This window comes from Calliopsis andreniformis, chromosome 2 (genome assembly GCF_051401765.1).
Source record: "Calliopsis andreniformis isolate RMS-2024a chromosome 2, iyCalAndr_principal, whole genome shotgun sequence".
In the NCBI taxonomy this organism is placed as follows: Eukaryota; Metazoa; Arthropoda; class Insecta; order Hymenoptera; family Andrenidae; genus Calliopsis; species Calliopsis andreniformis.
In genome coordinates this window covers 10,118,177-10,145,949 of record NC_135063.1, presented here as the reverse complement: position 1 = coordinate 10,145,949, position 27,773 = coordinate 10,118,177, and the positions used below count along the sequence as shown (strand labels likewise).

Below are 27,773 nucleotides of genomic sequence, written 5' to 3'. Positions count from 1 at the left end.
GAATAACTATCAGGGGAACGCAGTAGCAAATGCTGCGAACTGGGAATGAAAGAAACCCTCGCGCAAGAATAAGTTGAAATTGCAAGCGAACTTTTTCCCCGAATGGAATTCCGCCTTGAAGCAAATCTATGCAGACGCATAAACTTGTTGGGAACATGAAAATTGATTTAATTAAAAACCTGTCAGTCTTTTCTAACGGAAGAAAAAAGCATGAAATATTTAAATTAATTTCCGCCCCGCCGCAGTTACTGGTCATTCTCCCAGTGTATTCATAATTGCATATTTAAAGACAACTAAAAGCGAATTAATTCATGGCGTTCACTCTAAACGCGAGTACAAATTAATATTAAATTCCCGCAATAAATGAACTGGCTTTCCCCACCGTAAATAAATTTCCTCGCGGCGAATTAGCTCGTCTTCACCGGTTAAAAGGTGGAGCCCCTTTTAGAGCATCTGTAACCAGCGTTCAGTGAAACACCCCTCGCTACAATTCCCTCGTACCGCAGAAGGAACCAACCGAATAGAGAACAGATTCCACCAATTGTTCCCATTAAAACGCTCGGGGTCCCAGCCACGTCTTCTTGCCGAGATACGCTCATTCCTGAATCTCCATCGGGCTGCTATGATCGTTTTTATGGCCGACCAGAGGTCCAAGAACCTCTCATAGATTCGCGTTTCCGTGTTCACCGACGCCAAGGAAGTCGTCCCGCTGGGCCACCGAGTGGAAACATTTAAACGGGTCGCATCTCGACAATAGATACGGCAACACGGCTTAACGTCGGATTATAACAACGGGGTTTTGATCCAGGCAAACCGACTAGCATTAATACAATTAGCGGGGCTTCCCTAAGTACAGTAACGTGCCGCGGTAGCTTGGCCTGCCTCTCTTGGAACAGGACCAAATATTCGCGATTCCGGGGCCAAGCTCGCCGCCGCGGACCGACCTGTCCACGAATTCTATTACCGAAACCTCCGTGTCCCGATATGGACCTCTGTGCCTCGAATATTTTATGACGTCCGACGACGGACAGTGGGTCGAGGGAGCGGAATGGGAAGAATACGGATCGTGTCGCGGGAAACGGAACGGTTGAATGTCTCTGTTGGATACGGGGGATGAAAAAATTTGTGGAGAGAAATGTGGTGGATTTTGGAGAGCGAAGTGCAGGGGTAAATAATGGTTATGTACTCGCTTTTCACTGTAGTTTGTAATGAAATTAGTTGGAGGAGTGTGGAGAAGATTAGATATTACTGTTTGGAAGGTAAGGGTATGTAGCTATTGTTTTCGAAAGAAATTTGTGATTTGGACATTGAGCTAGGTCTGGAAATATATGTTATTCTAATCCTATAACTAGCATATATTCAGAATATATTTCGTATTAGTACCCCAAATGCATTCGAAGCTCCACCAACTGTGCGCTATTAGAAACGCGTATATAATTCTAATCGTTCCCACTCCAATCGATCGATCTAATTAATTAGACTGGTAATGTGGTCATAGTAGTGAATAGAATATTTTTGGCTTGTAATACAAGTGTCCCTATATTAAATCTTCTAAAATCTAACATCTAAGTTCGAAGTTCTGATATCCCAAATTCTACTGTCTGCTCATGACCTTCTTAATCTACTTTTTCTACACTTCAACAAGTTATCGAGTCTGTTTTATCAGAATATTTTCAATAATCTCTGAGCTAACTAAATTAATTTGCAAAAACCAATTTACGTCGTAGGTGTGAATCAGTCATTCCTTTGTATTTTGGCACTCTGGTGCTCATTCGTTTTCGGTTTAAAACGGGCTTGATCAACTTCAAAGGCAATCCTAGACGAGGCTCAATTGGGTGATACCCTCGGGTTAGAAATCATCAAACGATTCTGACCGGATGGCTGGCCAACTCTCGTTCGCGCTTCAAATCTACACGTCCTCCCTGACAAAGTGAACAATGGCTTTATCGAATCCCTGGATAAGGACGTGATATCAGGACTGAAATCAATTTCTCGCATCTTCGAAATTGTGGACTAAGGTTTCGCTTCGATTGATTGTTTTTAAGTAGAAGCGATCAATTCCTTTTAGTTTCTTATTTATTTGTGGAAGGCAGATAATAAATATACTTAGAGCGTGATTAATGTAAGGTGAATCACTATAAAGAAGTGCTTCCACATATCATGGAATTAATAATACTAAAACACGTTTTTTCGACGTGGTGGAGATTATAATCTCCATTCATTTAATCAAACTTTTACCCTAAAAAACGAGTTTCTCAAGTGGTACTATACTAGTATCCACTTTTGACACATGCCTCATAGTTCATAAAATATTCGCAGTTAAACTTGTTTCCTATATCTCAATCTTTTAAAAGATTCGAAAATTTGAATATTTGAAAGTTTAAAAATTTGAAAGTTTGAAAATTTGAAAGTTCGAAAGTTTGAAAGTTTGAAAATTTGAAAATTTGAAAATTTGAAAATTTAAATATTTAAATATTTAAATAATTGAAAGCCCCTAACTTTAAGAGCTGTCTTCATAAATTATCTAACCAATAATTTCCACTAAAATATTCACTCGAAGATTTCTTCAAACGGCTGAGGGGAACGCGTGAAGGAAACACGTATACCTCTTTGCCTTGGGAGACAGTCTATCGAGGCTATCGAGCAGTTCAGAACAGCATGTTATTTGAAGCATCGCGGATGTAATATCTGAGACAGGGCTTCCTGTTTGCGGTCGATACGATAAGAAGAGCTTCGAGTCGCGTGTCGCGCGTGCAGCATTTCGAAAGACGCGGAATAGAGGCGACGCCGATAAAGCGACCGAGATTAGTATCTTTCCCCTAACGGGAGCGAAACGTTACTTATTCCGTGAGCCACATGCTGCACCGATTCCGAACGTGCCAGACTCAATGGCCACCGTGACACGTCGTGCTTCCGGCACGTACGAACCTGAGCATTGTTGATCAGTCGTCCTCCCCGATACGCGATAGATACCGCGTACAAAGTGAAATCGATTTCCACCCGTTCGTCGGCAAACTTCGTTTTTCCACTTGAAATACGCCGACAAAAATGTGGGGAATATACAGGAATACATTTGACGCAAGTGATAACAAAGTAGTCATCTGAAAGGTGATCGATTCTGATGTTTTCTGAAGCGTTGCGCAGAGCAACGATTATTCTTTAACCCGAAGACAGAGTGCAGAACTTCGGTAATAATTCTCGCACGTTGAAATGGAGAAAGTTGCGCGAACCGTGGAGCCGTAATTTTAAATTTATCGTTATTTGCCGTGAGTTATTTTTCTGCTCTTAGGGTACCAATAATTGAGTTATAACAACTTCAACAGAAGGCAAAATATTTCTTGCCCTAGGAGGAAAGTTGAATTTAAGTATCGAGTCTTCGCGATGAATCTAACTGTCTAAGCTTTTTATTTTCTTCCATGAATTCGTTCGGTGTAACTTTACGAACTTCGTTAATCTATGAAGTACTCGATTAAGTGAAATTATGATTGTCTCTGTTCTTATTCTATAGACAAACGCGGGAACATTGCGAGTCACGTGATCCACCAAAATGCATCGAATCGGGTAATTTGCCCAATTGGCGAAGTTCGTACTTACTCAGGCGGGATAGCTTGTAGGCATCCGCTGTATTAATCACGTCCACGAAAGCCTGCAACTCAAACTTCCGAGTCGTGGTATTTTGGTTGTGGTTGAACATCGCGAATTTGAAGGCTGACTGAACTTCGTCGGTGCCCTGCTCGAAGATTGCACCTGAAATTAAAAATGAACATCAGTCATTTTTTAGTTTATGAAGAATTTTACTGCTTCCTTAAAAGTATCATGAAACCTCTCCTATTTTTTTTCTTTTTTTTTTTTTTTAGTAATGTAAAAAAATGTAGCATTAAACCATAAGTATAATTTTCGTATTCTAAAATATGAATGTACTGGTTAAGAAGTAATTAATATAACACTAACACTGGAGCTATCAAGTCAAAACGACTCTTCACGAACATCTAAGTATATAACTGATAATTGCCCCTGTAAATTACATATGCTGTCAAAGCTCTGCACTGGCCACTCTGGTCAAACTAAACACACGTTAGCCTCAATAACATAGCGTCAATATTATTCATGTTACAGAAGGATAAAATAACACCGTGAATATTTGAAGTTCTCCTAAAACATGTTCTCTCCGTAAATCAAAAAATAGGATGTAATAATCTGAGGGTGGCAACCTGTATCGAATGTATGATCGCCCTGTGCTCCGTTTGCTAGTGACCCCACATATGGCACAGTGGTACGAGCCAACGTCTGTTCAGCCACTGTCGGTGCACGACCCTCGTGTAATTACGTCGATCCGTTCACCGTTAATAGTCGGTAATACGTACCGATATTAGTGCTACCACCTATCTGACAGTTTACTCTAAACTGTTCGTATAACTGATATCCAGCTACATTTCTGATTATAATACCCTCTCGTTGTCTCTAATGCATCCGAATGATCCTTTAATCTTGTTCGGTCTTTGGAACGATACTGTTAGATCAGAAGTTAGGTACTAGTGGCTCTATGACGACCACTGTGTCTCGATGATCGTGTAGTGATCACATCAAACGTTCGCGTAACGTTTACAAACGTTAACAAACACGGGGTTTCGAAGTGATTCACCGTGATGGATGTTGAACCTTTGGGAAAATCGCGACTGACTGACTGTAGAGTCTAGAATTGTTTTCAAGTATTTATTTCAGGTTTTACTAAGAAGTCTGTTATGAAGATTTTTACAAGTGATGTTATGTGGTCTAGAAGTGATAGGCGTGACAGTGAATTTGTGAATAGTATCAGCGATAACAGTGACGTGTGATACTCTTCTTTGAAGATTCGAATAAATAGAGTAAAGGGCTACAGCGAAGTGGATTTCATTACAACTTCAGAAGCCCTGGTGAATTTGGTTTTGCCTCAAGCGTTTCTATTTCTTTTCGAAATGAGAGAACTTCTCGCCCGGTGGAAAAGGCTCCGCCGTAATGTTACGCAATATTATTCCAGGATTTTTCTTGTTTCTCTCGCGCCTTCTTTTTGCGCCCGCGTTACGGGCACGTTCCAGTTCTCGCAATTTCTTCCACATCCGCGTGAAGCCAGAAAATCCTTAAGGAATTGTCTACCACCGTGAAACGGATCATGTAACTTTATTAAATCAAAAGCGTTCCTTTGGAAAGTAAATATGTTCGCAAGTCTCCGACTTAAACAGTATAATCCCCATTTCTGCTACTGAAGTATATTCACATTGAAGTTTCATAAAAAGTAAACGAGAATGTAGGACGTACTCGGGTTTTCTAAATTTAAGAGGGGATTACAGGGCTGAAAGTTATAATGGTATAGATCAGCGGCTATTATTAGCCGTAGCATCGACGTATACTGAGATTAATGCAAGCAACGCAAACATTGTTCGATACCTAAGACATTCACGGATCGCAGAACAAGTTTCTAACAGTTTAGTTGGGAGAAGTTTGATGAGCTACGGTCATGAAGTTGAATACCGGCAATCAGCCACTTATGATCAAACGTACCATAGATTTTAGTCGTCTGGCGCCACGAAGATCACCCTATTACTGTTTTTGTCTACCTTGTAACATCTTCGTTAATTACCAAGCGATAATTACCTAGCCAACTATTTCAATTAATTGTATATCAGAGAACAAAATGTCAGGATGAAATCGGAGCACATAGAATCATCTTTGAGTTATATATTGTGACATGAATACTTTGCAAATATCAGACTTTGTTGCTAGTATTATTTTACTAAGAATAAATGTAACCCTCTATAACTGCCTTTCCAGATTTCGTCATGCTGTTTAACTTCCTAATTAAGCAAATACTTGAAGTAGATAGATAGAGTAATCGACTTTAGCTTCAACTGAACACTAAAGTAACTAACACAATAACAATAACTAATACAAAATTTGTCTCATGTTCCACGATTTCGCGACATCCATATAATTGTGTCTTTAATTTTAATCTAATTTCGTTACTTGTATTTTTAAAGTCATATTAGACATACCTTAACTGCTGGTAATTCTAGTATTAATATCCATAGTATTCGCTACACAGCCCCTTCGTATTCGCTCATAATATATGCAAAACGCAATGCACGAATTCAATTACAGAGAGGTGGATCAGCCACCAGCCACCGCCAGGATGGCCACACAACAAAAGTCAACTTTCCTCTGAATAGAAAGGTACTTTATTCCCCAGGTAAGCCTACAAGCGCTGGTGCCTAAGGGACACATGTATATTAAATGCAAGGGGTACTTTTAAATACCAATCTGGATACCCCCTGTTTATCTCGTGTAGCGTTGACAGGTGGGGCGCCGCCGCGCGTCTATTGATTGGTGCCCAGCTTCCCCACCAGCCTCTCACATCGATTCCCCTCTCGCTCCCTCCTGCAGCCTGTCCTTCGTCCTCCTTCACCCTCTCCCTTCTACACCTATTTTCTACAACCCGTGTCTTTCTTTCTCCCCTCACGGTTCTTCATATTTTCCTTTTACCCTGAAAGATCGTTTTTTCCCCGGTGTTCATGCTTAGACATTGGCTGGTTGGTTTAGCCCACCTTGCGTTTCTTGCATGACTGGCCTTTCTTCGACTCGTTTCACTGTCGTTTTCCCTACACCGCCTCCAACCAGCGATTTTTTCCGAGCATTTGTAACCGTTCCGGTTGTTCTGCAAAAGGTTGTAGCTTTTTCTGAAATTGGTTTAGGGGCTCCTCGGGCTATTCGTTTCTGACGCCTTCAGACCTCCGTACCTCCGTTTGTTTTCTCCATTTGAGCGTAATTGTTGCTCTATTGCGTAATTTGTTTTAGTTCCTGTTCTTTTATCCTTCTTTTATCGGTCCTTTTTCGAGCGGTCTCTGCCTTCGAGACGATCAGACCAGCCTTCCCGCATTCCTTCTTCCACCCTGTGAATTCTTCTTACTCTTGAAACTCCTTTTCGTATGTTCGCCCCTTTTTCTGTTTGTCTTTTGACTCGTCTTTCATTCGATCGTTTGCTTGCCCCTTCGCCCGTGCTTTCTCTGTTTAGAGGTCTTTTTCACTGATGAGTAACGTCCACATCGACCGACCTCTTGCTCGGGTCAGCGAAAAGTGGTCGCCGCTGTTACACGTCTAATTGGTGTAAGTTACACAGAAACTGGCTTTAAGGTCTTGAAACTGGACGCCATTTATCGTTTCAGTAAAAACAAATATTCACTTGCGCCACTGTATATTGGAGAAAGGAATGTGGGTGCACAAAAGAGAACTGCTTTTATACAGCATGTATAATTAATATTATTTTACTTCAGAAATTCACTACTAGTACTGAAATTCTAAATTCAATTTCAATTTTAATAGTTAACCTTAATTTGAAAATTTGCGAAAATTTAATTTGTAAGTAGTATAAATTCAATTAAATACTCATTTCAATATTAATTAAAATTTCGCTGAATATTAATTTTTTAATTAGTGGCTTGCAAATTATTATTAATTAGCATTTCAAGGGTTGAATTTTTATTCTCAGATTCAGGAAGATATTAACTGCTATAGCAATATACTAAGTTAACGTAGATATCATATTAAATTTAATTAATAACCGCGCAAAGCAGTATTTACACAAAGATTTGCAGGCTGAATATTTCAGAGGCCACTCTCGCGCTAGCTATAAGGCGAACCATAATATAAATTATTATCATACAAATAATTAACACATCAATACACCCTCATTCCCATACACATCTAAACACTTTATAAAAATATCTCTAAAACCAAATAAGCAAAACTTAGAAATGATTCAATAAACCACCCACGTTATTTTACTCTCAAAACCCTCTCCTCCTTCTTCCACAATTCCTCCTCCCGCGCTCCTGACCATGGCTCGTAATAAGAGGTCCAAGACTACATCTCGACAATAACGAGACAATCCTGTCCGTGTCATAAACGCAGTTCGATTCGCTGCACCTAACAGTTAGCAACTGTTGGACGATTGTTACGGTGCAACGTTTAACTCGCGAGCTTGCAGTCGCGTCTTCCTGCGATTACAACAAGTAGAGGACTGGTTGCGCGTGCCCGCTCTGCGCAAAACTTCCAACGCTTAAGTAACCATGGAAGTTCCTCGAGTCGAGTCGCATCGCAATCACTCGGCGGAAGAGGCCACCGACGTTCGAAGTTTGATCGACGAAGCTCCAAATTATCGTCACTGGTAGCGGAATCGAGGAAATTCCAAATAATGGTCGTTACAAACTGAACGACGCCGAACGGTCGTCGATGCCGTTATACACTCCAGTTATTGCCATTCGCTTCAGCGTTTTCCATTAGTTTTATCTGTTTATCTTTCGCTACGGCGACCACTCGACGCCGATGGAACTATGAAGTTTATGGTGGCCACGGGCTCGCACGTGTACAGGTTATTTCGTTAAAGCGCGGAACGCCCACGCGCGCGGGGATTGTGTTCAAATAGTGACCGCTGTTCCGGAAAATTTCACAGAGATCTCCGTCGAACGTGTAGGAATTTACGGGGTGTGTTTAAACGGTTAGCAATACGTTGGACAAACGAAAGTAGGGGGACGATTTTTTGCAGAAAATTATTCTGGTATTTACCCGCGAACTTTATTGAATTTAGATCGATGTCACTCGTTGCTGTATAGGATTGCCCATTTCAAGTTTAGTTACCTCGTAAACTCGTTTCAAAAAATGCTTTATATAATACGTACACGTAGAGAGAATTTGTGGCCATCAAGGTGTCTCCCTCGAAACAGGGTAAGCTTTATTTAAAATATTTTTCGAAACGAGATATAGCGCAGGAGATTACGTGTGACACTTGGAATAAGTGATCCTGTATAGTGTTAAACTCGCGTCTAAATATCACGTTAGGTGAGTATAATGGTAACTGACCCCTCGTCGAAGCAATCTGTTTCAGCAGCCGAAAGTTTTTCAATTTTTATACGACAAAGAAGGGGGTACTTGTTTAAACGGGAGCGCAGCCTGCAGCTTTTCCCTCGGTCATTGAAATTTTTTAGCACGTCTGCGAAAAGCAATATTCGACGTCACGGACAGCACAGTGCCACGCGGAAATTCAATTGTTCACCTTTGACAAAAGTCCCGACTGCCACTGACCTATTAAACCTCCCATAATTTCTCCTGCGCGATTGCGCTTGACTGCTGTGTAGTACAATCCGTTAAACTGTGTATATTACTTTTACTTTCAGTCACGCTATGACGGTTTGATTGAAGTTTCACGTACTGTACTAAATTATTAAAGGAGTTAATGATTGAGTTGGCTTTTCGTCTCTGAAAATGAAGATAGAGCTTCATTTCTGAGTAAACTGAATATAATCTTGACTTAGATTTGATATCTACTCGATCGTCGCTACTGAAAGCTACCCACTGAGCAGATTTTAAATATAGAAGTTACAGTTTCAAGACAATAATTATATCTAAGAAATACTTCATAGTAGATTTGCAAGTAACATTACTATTTCTCAAATATAACCACTATATTGTATCTGTCATTTCTACGTTTGAAATTTCTTTGATGGCTGTCAATCAATGGTGATGGTTGAGCATGGTCATTTCCTTATTCTCTCGAAATAATGATACACTTAGACTCAGCTTCGAGCGATCTTGCTACGATCTTGACATGGTCTCGAAGTAACTTTCGTTTAACCTCACATGAAGTAATACTAAATTAGTCCTCATGCAACTTATCTATTTCTCCATTACAATGTCAAGCACTGTTTCATTTACCTAATAGATAATCACGATGAATTAACACCCACGATTAATGCCAGCACACAGTTAATGCCTTTATTTCCATCCAGGGTAATCGATTAGCAAGCCAGCGCATGAGAGGCAGAATTTCACGAAGTTAACCGTGCAAGCCGTCTCAGGTGACGCTGCAGCTAATCAGCGAGTCGACTCCGTGACAAATCAAATTCGCCGACAATGACCTAACGAGGTAACTCGATTTAAATCCGTGGCCAATATCCTTCGAGAAGCCTGCTGACTGACGGCACGAGGGCCATCCACGAAGCGTCTTGTCACCACGGGACGAAGATCCGATATTGTATCCCTTAAGATATTCCACGGATTTAAATTAAGTTCTTACCCGGAGATATTGAATCCACTTTATGTTAATACCGAATGATCCTCGCTGCCACGAGGAACGTGGGGCGACCGAAGACGAACGGCTGAATAATTTCTGAAAGCCTCTCGATCCAATGGCGGAAGGGAAAGGGTGAGCAAAGTCGGATCGCTGATGCGTTTCTTTAAGAATGAACTTCGGGAATCGACTGGTTGGCTTGTCCCTCGGCCTTTCTCGTGAGCTACGTGTCTCCATCGGGCGATTATGATTCGATCGCCTAGGCGAGTCAATTGTGTTACCATAGATCTCTATTGATCTTGGATTACCTTCATTTATTTCATGGATTTTTCGATCCTTCTGTCATGGAAAGATGCGGTAAAAGTAAGATCGTGTTAATAAAAGTTAGGTGAAGTCTTCGAAGTTCTGAGTTCAGTGTCAATAGAACTTCTAGGGAATTCTAATGCAAGTGTAGAAGCCGTCGAATAGAGATCTACGGTCTTTGCACTAACGTCACTTAAGGTAGAATTATGCAGGTTATTTTTAAATCGATCTAAATGGAAATTTGCCTGCAGGCATAGAGGGAAATCTGAAAGAACGCTGTCAAAGAAGTTATGAAAAAGGGAAATTGCACGTGTAAACGTGCATCGAGTAATTTTCAGAAATTGTGAAGTTAGCATATACATGAGTGTTATACGCGTTACACGAAGGGTTTATCTCGCCGAGTAGATAACTTTGTTCTGAACAGTATTCAGCAGTATTAGACGAAACGCCGATGGTTGTGTAAATCAGCTTTAGTCGGAAATCCAGCGATTTTTTGTGTGCCTACGCTTAGACGGATCTCTCAAGGATCAGAATTTAATGCAACCCTTATCCGATTTCGAAGAGATTTCATCAATATTGATCTTCGAAATTCGATGCTAGAAAAACTAGTCTATACGTTCATCGATTTTCGAGCACAAATGGAATTCATTGCCTTACCGAGTGACCCGAGAACACTTCTAAAAATCTCTGAAAATTTATCTGAGTAATTTACTAGATGCGTTCCATTGCTTCCAATATTTCAGAGTTTACTCTAGGCATTCCAAATATTTAATAATAACTTGTAGTAATAAACTCCTCACCGGGAAACGTAATTGAAAAAAATTTTTACTGGTCATACTATCCTCCCATTGTTCATTTGCATTTTGTAATGTATACATGATATGCAAAAAGTATAAAATCATAATATGCAAAAATATTCAAAACATTTAGAGGTATGGTACATTAAGTAATAGTTAAAGGCTGAAATGAATTTCTGTTTAGATTCTTTTTCCTTTAGTTGTATGAACAAAGAACACGGAATAAAAATAACCTGACCCAGAAATTTATTCATAAAAAATGATTACATTCTAAAGATACTTTACTCTTCTTATTAAAACTGAAGTTGAACCAGAATTAAACGCAAAAACTGAAAATGAAACAGGTCGTGGAAGAAATTCACAGCATAATAATCACAGTTAACTGCTGTTGTAACGCACGTAAACAAATTTCTAAATTACTGTAAACGAGATACGTTCATAACAATATATAACGTAATACATATAACAAACATAATATGTAACATTAAACGAACTCAATTTATTATTATTGAATTAATTTTGTTTGTCAATCTCCTGTAAATTACCCAGCGCTATAAATCACAATCAAACCCCTCCCCCATATCCATCTTCCCAATTGCTCAATTAAAGCAAAAACACCACAACCTAAAAGGCCGAACGTTTACTGGATTTAACACCAACACCTTCGCGACATAAAACGACAAGATATGGCGTTTATGAGTCCACGTCCATCCCGCTTCGCAATTTACGATAATACCGAATAATTTCAGTACCATTCACAACGCGCAGTCACTGAACTATCTCGTTACGCGACAAATTGGCCTGCAAGGTCATCGTTCGACGTCGCGATATCGTGATAAGTCACGTCACGATGGATAATTAACCAACAGGACGCTCGCACCGCCCATCGGCCAACTTTTCGCCGCTGTCGTCAAAATCGCGGATAATTCGTTTCTAATTATGGACCGCTCCATGGTAATTTTGTTATCGATATATAATTTTCGCAAACTATCGGCTGGAACGACGCATCAGGAAATAACAAGTTGCAGCGGCATCGCGTTAGGTATACGAACCGTCACGTAATTATGCAGGCTATTTTCAGGTATCGCAATATACGGGATAATTATGGGGAGATTACTGTTGCCAGAGATGAAGAAGTTCCAGTTCCCCCTCGGTGGATTCTTTAACTACCAGAGAGCGCGCTTTTTGAATTACTTCCGCGAAGTTTGAAGTCCCTTTCCGTAAGAAGTTACTCGGAGGGAATTAGTAAGTTACAGTCTTTTGGCTTTCTCCACTTCACTGAAAGCTTCCGGATGTTTTACAATTAGTTAAGGAATTACATGCAGTAGGGCACTTTGGAAAATCGATCCTCGGTTTCGCGCGTTCCTTTCGAGAGCAAACTTCTCTGCATTATTATCGGGTATTCCATTAAAATTTGTATAATTGATGTAGTTATGGAGTTTGGCGGGAAACAGCTTTCGAATAAGCTCACGACACTTTTACTGTGTTAATAATAAATTTCACATTTTATTCAATTCCCACGCGCGTTCGGTGCACTTATGCGTTAGTGAAATACTCAAAGCGTATTGAATATTCAAACACTAATGTTTCAAATAAAATTATATTCAATGTATCTACACGGAAGCTGAAAACTACATTCAAAGAATTCTCAATTTAAATACCATTTTAGTTATAGACTGTATCGAACTAATAACGCTAGAAGTGATTAGAAAGTGAAGTGCCAGAGGAAGATGCATTTTTGCGAGGCATCATCTTTTGGCAAAGAAGATAAACTGTCGTAGAGGTTCCAGCGAAGAAAGAGACTAAGTAAGTGGCGACCAAGTAGGAACATTCTTAATCATGTAAACGGTAGGTTGCCTTAAAAGCTCTTTCGAATAATGACGATGGTTCTAGCGAACGAAAGATCCTGCCTTCCTTGCTCTTTTGTTCGTAGATTTACGAGCGTCCAGGGCAGCTTGAAGGAGTAGGCCCCGTTAAAAGTGCTCGAACCCGATCGCCGATATAATGTTCCGCGCGGCAAATAGAAGTTATAAAATCTGTTCGATCGGACCGTTTTCGCCACAGAAATATTGAGGCAGCAGAAATTAGTCGAACTTCTTCTAAGGGGAAATAATTTTTCTGTCGGGGACAGCTGGATAAATTGGAGTGGTTCACGCGGTGTACGAGATTTTTATGGTCCTCGCAAACACCGGATGCTTTTAAGAGGACAACGTGACGTTACAGAAGTGGTGATCATTAGTTATTATTTTTTTTTTTTTTTAATAGGACCTGTGGTGCTTCAGTGTAGATTAAACGTGACTAATGTAATGAATTTCGACCGTGTTGTGTGTAATGTTACTTTGCAGGGAGCTTTAGATCTCGTTTAGCTTCTCTACGTTTAATAAATCATCCTGATATGGTGTAGGTATTTATTAGTTAATTTACTAAAATGGTCCCTTTACATACCTATATGATTTCTAGTCGTTTTAATTGAAGAAAAAGTATTAGAATAAGTAGGTAAACTTCGATATCCTTATCGTAATAGACACCACATAAAAGAATTTTTAACGAAACCTAGATTTTGAGTGTTTTTGGGGCGATTATTTAGGATAAAATAAAATCACGTATTTTAACTTGTTTAAATATTGCAGTTATTGAAAGCTAGAAAATTGGAAAATATGACAGTTTGAAAATTTGGACATTTGAATATTTAAACCTTTAAAAATTTGAATGTTTGCAAATTTAAATGTTTGATAATTTAAATGTTTGATAATTTAAATGTTTGAAAATTTAAATGTTTGAAAATTTAAATGTTTGAAAATTTAAATGTTTGAAAATTCGAATATTTGGATACCTATTTAAATATTTAAAGATCTACACTAAAATTTCTACAGAGGAAAGGGACTCATCCATAAAATATTATCTAATCAATCAAGTAAAGAAATACAACACGAAATGTAACCTGATATTGAAATTGCTCGTAGGTAGTCATGGATCAAAATTTATACTCCATAGTTGTTCGACACATGATGATGATCCATCTATTCCAGGCAGACAGTTGATCGGGAAGCTGAGCTCAGAACAGCTCACCCACGAGTTCGATCAAGAATCATCAGCACGCTCATGAGCCAGCTCGTCGAGACTGATGTTCCCTATCAAGCAGCTTGATGTACTGCCTCGTTGTAGAACTCTATTGGCGTTCGCGAACAACTCATAAATTTCCTTGGACCAGTCAAGTGCACGATTGAAGATCACGCCCCTTGTATTTTTCCCGATACCATTACCAGAAGCTTTGTGTGCTCCCTTTCCCGAAGTCGATACTCCCCGAGGGTGGAAGCACATTCCTAAAATGATACATAAATTCCGCAGGCCCCAGAAAGAAAAAAAAAGAGCTACATTTGTTCGAATTAATCCGCGCCCCGTTGACAATACTAAAAAATAGCTACATCTCCAATAAAGCGGCATTCCTCTCCAATCTTTCATCCAAATTTTCCACGCAGAATGGATTCGGTTATTCGAGCAAAATCGCATTGAAACGCGAGCGAAATCTCTGTTGCCATTCCCCAGTCGGTGCATCGCTACGCTGCACTCCGCTCGGAGCCCCAGGAAGAAAGGATGATCCAGCGAAAAAATCTGCGCGCAGCTCCCGTCGGCGTGCACACGGCCATTTCGCCCCGCAGCCGATTTTTCAGCAGGTAAGTACAGGTGGTGATTTATAAAGTGGGAATGCAGCCGCGTGCCGCTCACGGCGATCCATTACAGTCTCCCGCTGCCTCGAGTCATAATATTTCCCTCCCTCCTCTACTCCTCTAGCAACCCCGACTGGAACCGCCACCCCCTCGCAGGATCTCATCGTACGCCGCCTCATCGCCGCACTTTATGCATACCAGGACTTTCTATACCCCCCGCGCTATCCTGGCAAACATTATAACGCCGCGAGATTATGAATTTTGTATACGCCTCGACGGATCTAGCCGACGTCTTCCTCTCGTCCTCCCGTACCTACCACCCCGTAATGTCTACCAAACTTCCTCCTGCAGCTCGCCTCTTTTCTACCAGTAAGCGTATCCGGATCATCCGTTCGAAGTGGATGCTCTCGTGAGAATGCTCTCGGATCGCCGATCTATGGGATAATAAGAGCACGGAGCACTTGTAAAGCGTGTCAGATCGTTGGTAATTCTGTGTTACAGGTACTTAGAGAGACGAAAGTCGAGGGAAGATTTCCTCCAGTTGCTATAGATATGGCGAGGAAGGATCGGAAGAATAATCTAACTAGGGTTGGATAGTGTTTTTGGGAATACTTAGATTTGTAGATTTGCTAAGTGCTATACAGTGATTATGATGAAATTCTTTGAGGATGTGGAATTTTTTCTGATGTGGCAGTCCGTGTTTCAAGCGATATACAGGGTGCTCGGTAACAGGTGAAAGAGATTGTAAGGGGTTCTATTTGTCAAAATAGGACGAAAGTAAAAAATGACACAGTTGCGTTTGGGGTTTCGTGTCAGAGTTATTAATACTTGTAGGAACGCGTAGAATGTGTCTGACTTGAGACTTATTCTACTGCCGACGTGTACTCCTTAAGTCAGACTCAGATAAATAAGTAGAATAAGTCCCAAGCCAAATACAAATAAATCAGTAGAAGAAATCTGAAGTCAGACAAATTTTACGCCAATTTTAAGTGTTTTCTCAGTAATTAATAATTCTAGAACGTGACCTAAAACGCATTTGTATCACTCTTAAGTTCCATCCTACTTTAGCATCCTACTTAGCATCCACTAGTATTACTTCCCACTTAATTATAAACTGTTAGAGTACTCGAAATAGTTATCACGTATATCAGCATTGATCAACTTCCGCTCTCTACCTAATACAGCTGCCATGCAAAGAGACCGCGTGAAACACGACACGGTTTAGAATCATCAGGGCATCGCTAATGGAGAGTTCCAGTATCGAGAGTACATTATGCGAAAGTTTCACGCAATTAGACGGTTATTGGAGTACATTCTCATCAAAAGGATCCGCTTCCGGCGGGGAAACTTTCCCTTACCGGTTTTCGCTGGCTGAACTAATTATAATCCCAGGAACGTCTTCGAGTTTAGTTCTAAACTAGCATTTCTTTCCACGCTGACTTTTTCACTCAGTTACGAGTGGATCTTAGAAAGATAAATAGTTTCATGAGTAATAATTTCACAGACCTCCACCCATTACCACCACATATTACACACCAATTATCCTAACACAAGAAACCATCACAGCAGCTTCCTCAAAAAAATTCCTTAAATCCTCATTTTCAAGAAACACCTCACACCTTACTCAATTAAATAAAGCTACCCCAAAGATCGAAAGCTCGCATCGTGTATGCCACTCGAAACCTCGATCAAATAAAACCTAGCTGCAATTAATGGGAATCGACGCGCGAGACCCATGATGAATAGCTTGTAATAAAGATTCGTATGAGCGCCTGCATGATCGCGTAATTGATGTGAGACAAGGTGGACGTAGTCAGCGTGGCGCAATGTTCGCGTCGTTAGAAACCGCGTGGTTCGCTAATAAAAATGTCCAACAGACACGTAAAGTATTTCGTAATAACGGATAGCGAGTCTGGCACAGTCGGGCAAAGAAGTTTTATGGCTCGACTGCCTTTTCCGCTTCCCATTGCCGGCCTTCAACTTCGACGTATGTAAGTACTTACCGACGAAGCACATCGGTTACGGTTCTTAACCACGAGACGTTCCACTGGGCGATTGGTGTAACGAGAAATGGTACCTTTGTCTGGGACAACGACGAAAAAGGCCAGCGTGAAAGAGGACCCTCTGATGTTTTCCCTTTGCGCCAGGGGTTCGCTGGAGGAGTGAAATTAATTCTTGAAGATGTGTGCTTGAAGATGTGAAGAAGCTTGAAGATTTCGACTTTGAAGGCGATTATGTTGGGATCCCTCACATTACACGCTGTCGGCGATTTTTGGGCGAGTAATGACCATTGCTTGAGTTTATAGTAACTTTAACTGAGTGTATGATTCACTATTCACTGCTTTCTGAAGATTCAATCTGCATAGTTTTTCAGAGAGTTTCAAGTGTCATTTAAGCTTCATAAATTTGGGTTAAAACGAATTGAAATGAATTGAAATAAACAATGTATTCTATAATAAATACAGAACACAGAGTATAACGAGCCCGGTAAAATAATTTCAACGAACAACCCGAATGAAATATCTCTACTAAAAGTAACACTCGAATTGTATTGCTCCACAGATAAAATGCTCTTCAGTTATTTCAAACAAACAGTATAGTGCTTTATTTCAATTCCCGTTAACTAAAATTCGATTCTTCAATTAACAAACAAAATACACCCCATCGAAGGTAAACTAAAATTAAACTACACTTTCTGCAAAATACAAAACGCATTGAAATGTTCGATAACACACCACTTCAGTTCATTCACCGCCCAGCCATACCCACAACTAACTGTTTAGGACCCTGCACCTCATTTATACCCTTCAATCCCTCAAACCCAAGATCGCCGTATCCCCCTCAATCCTCCTCCCCCCACCACCATCCTTCAAAACGAATTTCCCAGTCGTACGTACAACAAGTTACCCCAGTTTCCCCTGAAAGGCCTCGAGTAAGGAGGGGGCAAAAATTGCCTCTCTGGAGGGGGAGAAAAATTGCCTCGACCCAGTTGCATTTCCATCCGTCAGAGAATCGACGTCGACAGGTACTCGCGATTTCTTTTCCCGATAAATGCCACGCGCTTTACATCCAGCCCCAGGGTAAGAGTATAAAACGCTCGATGGTTGTCGGCCAGCCCATTCATTCCATTTCTCCGTGGCCGGTGTGGTTCGCGAGTCTCGGTCAAAGCGAGAAAAGGCTGCGGCCCAGACGAGCGCGGATGCTCGCCGAGGAGGGCGCAAGGTCGCAAGGTTCCCACAGACGCTGGCGTACAGCGGATTGCGGCCGCTCGTCCGCGGCCACGCGGACAGTCTCGATTCTTTTCACGGAAGAATGGCCTTTCTGTGTCGCCGATGGTCAGCCTGCACAATCGCGTCGCACTCGAGTCGGCGTGGCTGGGCGCTCTGGAATAGAGAGAGCTAAGACGTCGCTCGAGCTCAAAGAGCCAGCTTCGCTCGCTGGTAGGGAACCGTCCCAGAAGGTGACGTGGATCGGTTTCTTCCCTCTAAAAGGTTCTCCGCGTACCCACGAACTGATCAAGTATTTTCCAAACTTTTTCCGCTTCCTTCCCTCCTCCCTCTCATCCCTCCCGTTTTTTAACTTCCTCGCCTTCTGTCACACCGTTTCCGCCGTCCCTCCGTATTTTCACTTCCTTTAAGTCTACTTTCAGGCTTCCCGCCCTCCGTCGCCCCGCCCGAGCCCCGTCCCACGCTCACTTTTTCCCTCAAAGTGCGGTGCCTGCGGCTGAAGCGATATCACTTTCCGATAAAAGTCAGCTCGCGCGCACCCGTAAAGAGTTAAGGATCCCAGCCACTGGGACAGGGGGTGAGGGTGGGGGGTGGCAGAAGGGGAGGGAGTGGAAGGAAACGGTCGTCGAAAACCGCGATTCCTCCGCGTCTAGTCGAGGCGTGCGGGTTCGGCGCTTGTCGGAACTGTCGCGGCGACGAGTTTTATTGTCGACAGCCAGCTACGTGGCCAGGTGGACCGACTCCGCGTCACGGACGTGTTTCTTCGTGACTGGACTCTGTGTCTTTCTGCTCGATGTGGTCGGGAGTTGCAGGAGCGCAAGGATTTTTACTATTTGATGCGCGGTCGCTGGGGAAAGTCGCTAGAATGGGAATTTGAACGGATTGCGGGAGGATAAATGAATTTTTTTTTCTTCTGTTCTTTGTGGATTGTATAATGGGAAAAAGTACTGTTGGGGGATTGTGTAGGTGAAGCTTTTTGCGAGTAATGGTTGTACTGAAAGTACTGGTAATATATAACAGAGGAAAATATGGAAAATATAGGAGCTAAGGTACACTTTATAATTCACTGGGAAAATAAATTTGCGAAGCTTCATCTTCCTTATATTTATAATTATATGATTTTGTATAAACATCTGCAGTCTATTAATTGTCACTGTTTAATAATATGTAGCGAGGCTCAGTTTATTTTGATATCTCAATGTGGATTACTGCTATTACAGACTGAAATCAGTAGTAGATACTCCTGAATAGTCAGGCAGTAGATGAAGGAAGTATTTGAACAGACAGTGGAAGGGGATCTGTAATTTGGGGTAGTACTTGATTCTAGGTACATCTCCAGCTCTTACTGCAGTATCTAACACAAATATAAAATACGTAAACCCACAGGAATACCAAATAAAAATTTGCAACAAAGTATAAAAATTGCTGCAAAGTTTTTAAGAGAACGTAAAAAAAAGTTCAAAGTAGGTGTAAGAAAATCGTCATCAAACAGGAGTGAAAGAAAGTTTTTTAGAATCACGGTACTAAAACATACTTTTCCACCTGAAGAAACATTACATCGTAATAATCATATCATAAAAAATATTGTTTCCATATACTTCGAATCCCTCATACCACAACCATCTAAACATATATACAGATACTTTCACTCTGTATTGCAAGTGCTAAATATAACACTTTGAAATATAGACGCAATGCATAAATAATACCCACAGAATTATTTTATCCTCAACCTCTTCGTTCCTCCGATTTAGAAGAAAACTACATTCACAGTTATCGAAATAACATTTCACTTAATCCGCTCGAGTACCCAGTGCTCCCATAACAAACAAAAAGCGCGAACATTAAAATCGTCCTAAGGACAGAGAAGAAAGGACAGCCTGCAGAGGAAAGAGGACAGCTTTCATCGCAATCATTGTGAAGTCGTCCATTCGAAATCCTACGAAACGATAAACGCATTCTTAATAATCGTCCCGTGAAGCTCCGATAAAGCTCGCCACGTTGAAAGAATAACGAGACCCGGGCCCCTTTAGCAATGATAACGGCTATCAAAAACGATATAATGGACTTGCAAAGCCGTACATCATCCGACACGCCTCATTGCTGGGCAGAGAACCAGGGAAGGAAGGAAGGAAGGAAGGAAGCAGAAGTGGCGGGGGGAAGAGAGAAAATGGAGGGAGGAAGAGCGAAGGAAAAAAGGAAAGATGATCCTCGAATCGAGTGACTTACGCGACCCTTTTGCTTTCAGCAAGCAAAAGAAGAAGGAATGGGGGCGGAGAAATAAAAAAGAAGTTGGGACGGTTGGTGGGAGCTCGAAGGCGGAAGAAAAGGAAGCCAGGGGGTACGGATGGTAGGTGGGAAACGGGGCTTCGGAGGTACTATCTCGGAAAATTATGTCAGCCCTATCTCAGGTTGAAAACAGAAACGAGGATGGGAACAGGAGATATGAAATAACCGGAATAAAAGGGAGAGTGAAATCTCGAGATTTAACAGGACACCGATGGAATAGAAATATTACTGGCAGGATAAACTCTGCTCTCTCCTACCCCGTCACCTCTCCTGCCCCCTCCCCTGTTCGCTTCTCGCTAAGCCGTTATCGATGTCTCCCGTTTTTCTATCCTTCCACGGCTGGCCTCCTCCCGTCGACACTAATCGATGATTCGCGATAAGATAGCCCACATTGAATTCCCAAATTTTCCACCCTCGGGACGGAACTGGGGCAAGGATCCGCGGGAGGTCCTCGTCGAAGCTCGTAAACAGGAATACGAGCCACGCTTGAAGCTCGCTGCACGCGCGATTACGAGCTGGCAGCGCTCTCTTTTTGCTGTTCTTTCTTTGGTGACTCTCCCGATGCGATTTCCATAAATTCAATCTTTTTGCCGCGCCTTCCAGACTGCTCGAGCCCGTGGAACTGTTCGCGGAATATTGAAACCGTAACTCTTATTATGAGGTCTGGAAACAGTGAGGCCAGGAATTAGACTGTCATATCAGACGAGATAAAGTCACCCTCTGTTATTTCACTTGGTTCCAATTTCTCTTACTTTCTATCGTTCTCTCAAGGGGTGAGATTTTCGAGGTGTTATCGAAATTAATGTCACTTGACGTAACGACTGGTTACTGGGGGATAATGCTTGGAGAATGTAGAGGAATATCGATATTAAAGTCCAGCCACTCGATCATAATACCTTTGCGTGCGATAACTTGAAATCAGATCACAGAGGAGATCTTCCGCTCGAGACGTCCCTTCTTTGGAATTAGGAGTTTGCGGAGACCTCGATAAGATCTGTTTGGTCAAGGACGATCACGCTTGTCTGTTTCCCTCGCTAAACTCACAGAGGAGTCCTGACCCTCGCTGAGTCATTGAGGGACCCCAGCAGACGTTCTATTTACACTATTGCTCTGGAAAAGGGAAAAAGAGGAACGTCGTCAGAAGATGGTAGATAAGGTCAAAAATTCAACGAGATTACGTTTTCAGCGTTCGTTCTGTGCTTTTTACTGTAGCCTTGGCTTATACAGAGGACGAGGACATTTTGACGGATGAAAAGAAACTGAAATATGTAAAGAAGGCTGTTTTTAGATATTGAAGGTATTAGTTTGCTTACTAAGGTGCATTAAATCCTACAGGTGTTAAATTTTCTTGCTACTTTAGTTTTCTTTATGCCTGCTGTATAATTTTCCGCGAATTTCTTCCTTGGACTGTTAGTGTCAGAGCAGAGCAGCATTCACAATCATATTTAGTGCTATTCATCAAACTTTGAACTCTTGAGAAGCCAATTTATTGAATGAAATACAATGATATAACATGCTCTTTGAATTACATGTACCTATGTTGGTTTATATATGCATCATATAGGACAAAACCTACTTCTTGTTGGAGAACTTGTAGAAAATATTCACATATTACAATATTCATTATATTCTAACCAGTAGTATCAACGAAAATGAAATGAAATAAAAATAATATATTCATTCTCGTTCCTTCTTTAATAAAACAAACTAACTTGTTTTGAAAGAGAATTACATTTACAGAATTTACGTGAGAAGTCACAAACTAATTAAATCGTGAATAATTTAATAAACATAACTCCCATCTCATTTACCTTTTATATAAATTCATACTCACAGTCAGCCATGAATAGAAATTATGCAGAAAATTTCTGGGAACCCAATTTTCTGTAGCTTACAAGAATTCTAACTCCACTGAAGTATTTAATAAAATGCATATTCCTCTTTCAAAGAATTAACCACCTCTTTTCAGGCACAAAACTAATCGATTATCGAGCTATTCAACCCCCCAGGGATTATCAGCGAAAAATCCTATTCCTTGCCTTTTTAATTCCATCCATTGACTACTATTGACTCCAGCCGCGGCGATGCGCTGCAGAGAACGCTTTCAGCATTCCAGTTCCACAACCATCGACGCAACCTAATAAAGCCTAACTATCGGCCGCGTTCCTTCGATAAAAGGAGGCCGAGTACCTGAGCGATCCCCCCGAGGTACCCAACCGATGGAGAAGATCGATAGAAAACGGAGGGGGCTCGAGAAAGTGGTAAGGCTACCGAATGAGCTTCGCGTGGCAGCCAGCCGCGTTCTGGGGCTGGTGGCTTTATTAACACGTCTTACAGCGTAACGGGATCTCGTGCACGTTAAGTGCCAGGTATATGGCGGCAACCGGCAGCTGTTGCTAACGCAATTTTCCCCCGATATAAATCCTCCAGGCCCCGCGATATTGAATCAAACGATATAGGCGGGCGGCTTTAGCCGAGCGTGCCTCGCGGACGCGTGCTGGCGAAACGCGAACACCTATAAGCCGAGCTTTGCTCGTCTCGGCTAACTAGATCCTTGATGGACGGTTCAGATGGGAACTGTAAGGATATACCAGGCATTCGAAAGTATGCGGTATTGGGTTTCAAAGCGAGGGGAATCCTTTTTGAAAAGTGATTCGGGAACGTTGGGTATCGATTTCTTCGTAATCAACTGCTCCTTGAAGGATGCTCGTGTGTGAAATACAAGAGATTAGTCAGGGACTGTCGTTCTGTATGATGGATAATTATTTTTGGGAATTGATTTTCGAATGTAATGATTCGATATATTTTTTGTGAGAGCTCAAAGTTGTTGAGATGGGTATTGTTTGAAATAGAATTTGAGAAGAATTTCTTATCATGTTATTTTTGTAATAAAACATGATGAAAGGTTGTTTGTAACTTGGTCCATACTATGCAGAGCCCACACCATTCACTGAATGTCAGATCATACGGAAGATTATACTACTGGCTGCGTATCTCTCAATATACCCCAGCATACTGGCTATTGTGTGTCTGGCCACGTACTCGGCTTTACTACTTAAGAGATGTTTGACATATGCAAGGGTTCTACTGTGGATTGGGTGTATGACCAGTGACAGATTTACTCTACTGATTAGATGTCCAGCAATAGGCAAGATCAACAGTAGGCATTAGTAGCCTGTCTGCACATGAATTTTAGTACTGGTATAATACTTTACACAGACGAATTAATTCACTTACAATTCATTTGTACACAGATCTAACTTGCTGTTTTTCGTAAACTATTTCGTTTCTAAGAACTGAGAGAACAGTACGCGTGTTTCTAAATTGTTCTGCTGTGCTCAACGACGTAACTCAAAATTGAACAAACCCGAGGTAAGACACCTTGAAAATGTCCCTCGTAAATTGTACCATGTACCTTGGGGCATTCTGTACAGAACGGATCGACTGGAATAAGTCGACCTCTCCCATGGCTTTGTACCAATGTAAAAGAATAAAGGTGGGAGAAAAGAAAGACAAAGACAGTAGAGAACTGAAGGAACTTTTTCTTTCTTTCCGTTTTACTCAGCCGTGGAAGAGATGAGCCGCCCATTAAGTAGACGTCGGTGGAAAGTCGAAAGATTTTAAGACGGTACTATGGGCCATAAAAGGAACAGCCGAACGTACGAGGCAATTGCGATTGAACGAGATCGTTTGGTCAATTAAGCCTTCGACGAACGATTCAGAAGTATGGAATAGGCACGCGCGTTGGGGGAATCCACTGTGTTGGATGTTCATTCGTTTGGAACTTTCCTGTTCAGCTTGATTTGGCTCTCGAGCTATGATTCCGAAAAGTTTTAGACGAAGATTAAAATCCTTATGGAACGTCTTGAAAGAGTAGCATTGTTAAAAGTACTTTAACTATACTTGGACGTGATTCTTTCTTGGAAAAGTAGATGTTTGTAAAAATCGATGGAGCTTTGAACAAAGCAGATTATAAGAACGTATTCCATGAGAAAGATCTTAAGAACGGTAAGTTATGTAGCTCAGGTACCTCGGGTCGCTAATCCCGTCCTGAGAAGAAGCCTCAGGCCTTGAGGAATCTTACAAGACACTGAATCAAAGTACACGTCACATTTATGAAGAAGCTAAATACAAAAATTGAGGGAAAATGAATTCACAGAACTCCCAGTCTACATTATTATATCAAGCATAATGTATAAAGAACTGACAATCAGAGCTTGGAAGAAAATATTAAAACAGAGAAATGTTTAAATTTAAAAGTTTGTAAACTTTCAAGTTTCCAAATTATCAACTTCAAATGGCAAAGAAGGTAATCTGCACGAAATGACTTCACTCGTTACTATTTCGTAAACTACTGGCCATATGCCCCAAACAGTGGCCATTAGCATATTCAGCTGAGAGAGTTCTACAAACAGACTCGTTCAAAACAGAGCTTAACACTCGCGAAGCTCCCTGCGTCAGTAAAACAAAAAAGAATACTTCATACACTGATCACTGAAGTGACATATCAACCTAGAAAAACTTTCCCCCTAAGAATCTAGAAACTCAGATTCCTCTTCTCTTTCATACCTCACGCCCTCAGATGTGGATTCAACTAAGACTCGTAGAAGAATTTAAGTAATACTCGCAGTCCATAGGGCATCGCTGTCAAAGGTTCAACGTCATCTGCGACTAAGAATTCTCCTCGATATGGCTTCAGGAGGAATTGAATCGACTGAAATAAGTCGTTTCGTCCGAAAACTTGGTTCAATTGAAAAAAAAAAAGGGGGAACGACGGCGGTCGAACCTGCCGGAACTTTCCTCCCTTTCTTTCTCTCTGGCTTACTCTTTGGCCCAGGAAGCGGGGGTACGCCCATTACTCCGTGGACGAACGAGCTCCCGTGATCGGGGATGAACCAAGGGAAGGAAGGAGTCGGTGGAAAGGCGAGGGAATGGAAGGAAAATCGAAAAATCAAACCGTCCTTCGGAGAGATTGGGCAACGGTTGAACCGCGATCGAGGATAGCCTCGGAACACGATTTTCTGGCGCATCGAGTTACTGATTGCGACGATACTACATCAGAACTCTGGGAATCCACGTACGTGGAACACACCCTGCTATTTCGCCGACAGTATAAAGGGGGCAAAGAGCTGGGTGGGTCTGATACGGCGATTCTCGAAAAATTGTCGTCGATTTTGTCGAGTCGAGCCATGAGACACGAGTGTCTCGTGTTTTCGATCTGTCTGCGTTTAACGAAACGCTGCAGATAAATAACAGTTAGAGAAATTGAGATGCCTTTCATGTGGAGTATTTTCCTAAGAGAATGTTTTACCCGTGGTTCCACCGAGAAGTTTGTGAATATGATCCTTGTACTCTCTCGAGTGTCATCAGAATAAAGTGTCTTCAAAAAAATTGATGTGCCTCGATTGAAATCCTGAGAGACAGAATTTAGCACAGACTGAGTGATACAAAGGGCTTTTTTTCTTTTAAAAAAGTGGATGATGCTTACTTCCTCCTCAAAATCAAGATGAAGTATATGACGTATTTAACATAACATTAAAATCTCAAAGCTTATTTGGAAACTGTTTTAAGGGTGAGCTAGACCTGAAGATTTCAAGCAGCATAAATTTTTCGGAAAGTTGTATCTCGTTGAAGCCTTAAGTGTCCTAAATATCTTCAGAGTCTTGAAACTCTTTAAAGTTCCAAAGATCTCCAGAGCTTTCTTATTACGCATAAACGTTTGAACTTTTGTTTACTCCTTCCCCGCAGGTTTTCAACAAATTCAGAATATTCAGAGCTTCCAAGGTTCTCAGGGTCCCCGGGGCGTTAATTTTTCAGGACCCGCAATTGCAACAGTTCTGCAAACATTTTGAAACTCCACTAAAGGAAACAAACGACGCCATCGTTGCACTACGCGCACAGAGGGATTATTCCCCATCAAAGCACTTTTTTTTTTACGTACGAGGCTGCAGTACATTATCGACCGGCATATAAACACTCCTCCGATACGTGTGTTGTTTCATGGCCGATGAGACACGCAGCATCGGGACGCACGGAGACGACAATAACGAATATAAGAAGACATCGATATTTGAAGCGTTCTATCGAACGTCGAGTGCCCTCGTCTGCAACCGTGCGAGCATCGAGCGCCCGCCAGAGCAAATATAAACGAATATTGGGAAAAGATTCCTCGCGAGACCAGTAGCACGGGAAAAGTTGAAGCGAGTGGTTAATTAAAAACCCCTCCCGTATACTTTCGCTAACTCCCATGGCAATAGAGGGAGATCTACTGCGACGGGGGACGAAACAAAAGGTGGGAGTTGGCAGTTTCGGAAATTTCGCAGAACTTCACTTTTGTACAACAATTCGACGATCGTTGGGACCTGCACACACGGCAAATCTCTCGACTATTACCGGGTTACGCTCCAGAAACTCAGGTTCCCCGCTCCTTTGCTGCCTCTACGAGCCGTAGCCTCGTACCAGTTACCTACCGTGTTTGCTGTTCCAGCGAGCGATCCAAGGATATTGGCAACATCTGGCGGTGCCTATCCTTCGACAGGAAACAGCCAGTCAAAGGGAGTGGAGAATGAAGCTGATCTTAGGATCGGACGTTCAAGGGTATCGACGGGATAACATCTCAGATCACGGTAAACAACCTGCGGAAACCCGTGTCGCGACGGTTCCTGCACGCATGTACATAATAACTAGCTGATGTCGTGTACAGAGGCGTTGCCCTGCTCTTCCCTATTTGGCGGTGATAAACTAGCAATTACGTGGGAACCCGAGCTATCAATTTGACGACACGGTGTCGAAGAAGAGGAGGTGCAAGATTGGATGATACGAAACACCTGCGCTGAGATTTTTTCCTTTGCTGCTCTGATTTCTAGCGCGGGAGTGGAGCGTAAAATGAGGAATATTTTGGATTTCGGAGGAAGATAAAGAAATTTTCGGTGGGTTCGATTTTTTTAGAATATTTCAACTTTGAAGAGTTGGATGAGAAGGCAGAGGCTTGATTAAGGAAGCTATTACTTCATGCATAATTCAAGAATTCTCTGTATATAGTACTCTCTCCTATACTTGATCGAAGCTGCCATAGTTTTATACCAAATTTGGAAGATTAATATATTTCAATAGGAAATAAATTTTCTAATGGATATTTTAGTATGTACACATGCTTAACGTACAAGGCCATTCTTTTGTTCTAGAACAGCTTTTTACATTAATTATCAAAACTATTAAATCCCTAAGCTACTTCTGTGAGTGGTAAGACAAATTGTCGGCTAAATCTCTGACCATCACGATGAATAGATTTTAGTCCATTACTCGATATATGGATAGACCGTCTAAGCGAATAAGCCGAGGCTATTAGCAACATCTCTAGCTAGCTATCGTTCGACAGGAACGTCAAATATGG

The 27,773-nt window shown here is 41.5% G+C and overlaps 1 protein-coding gene across 1 annotated transcript in view; it reads right to left on the bottom strand.

Moving 5' to 3' along the window:
- Positions 1-27,773, bottom strand: part of Glurib (Glutamate receptor IB) — a 245,088-nt gene that overhangs the window by 110,378 nt on the left and 106,937 nt on the right. The window contains 1 exon segment of the mRNA XM_076388781.1: positions 3,595-3,747. Coding sequence (XP_076244896.1) covers positions 3,595-3,747 — 153 coding nt within the window.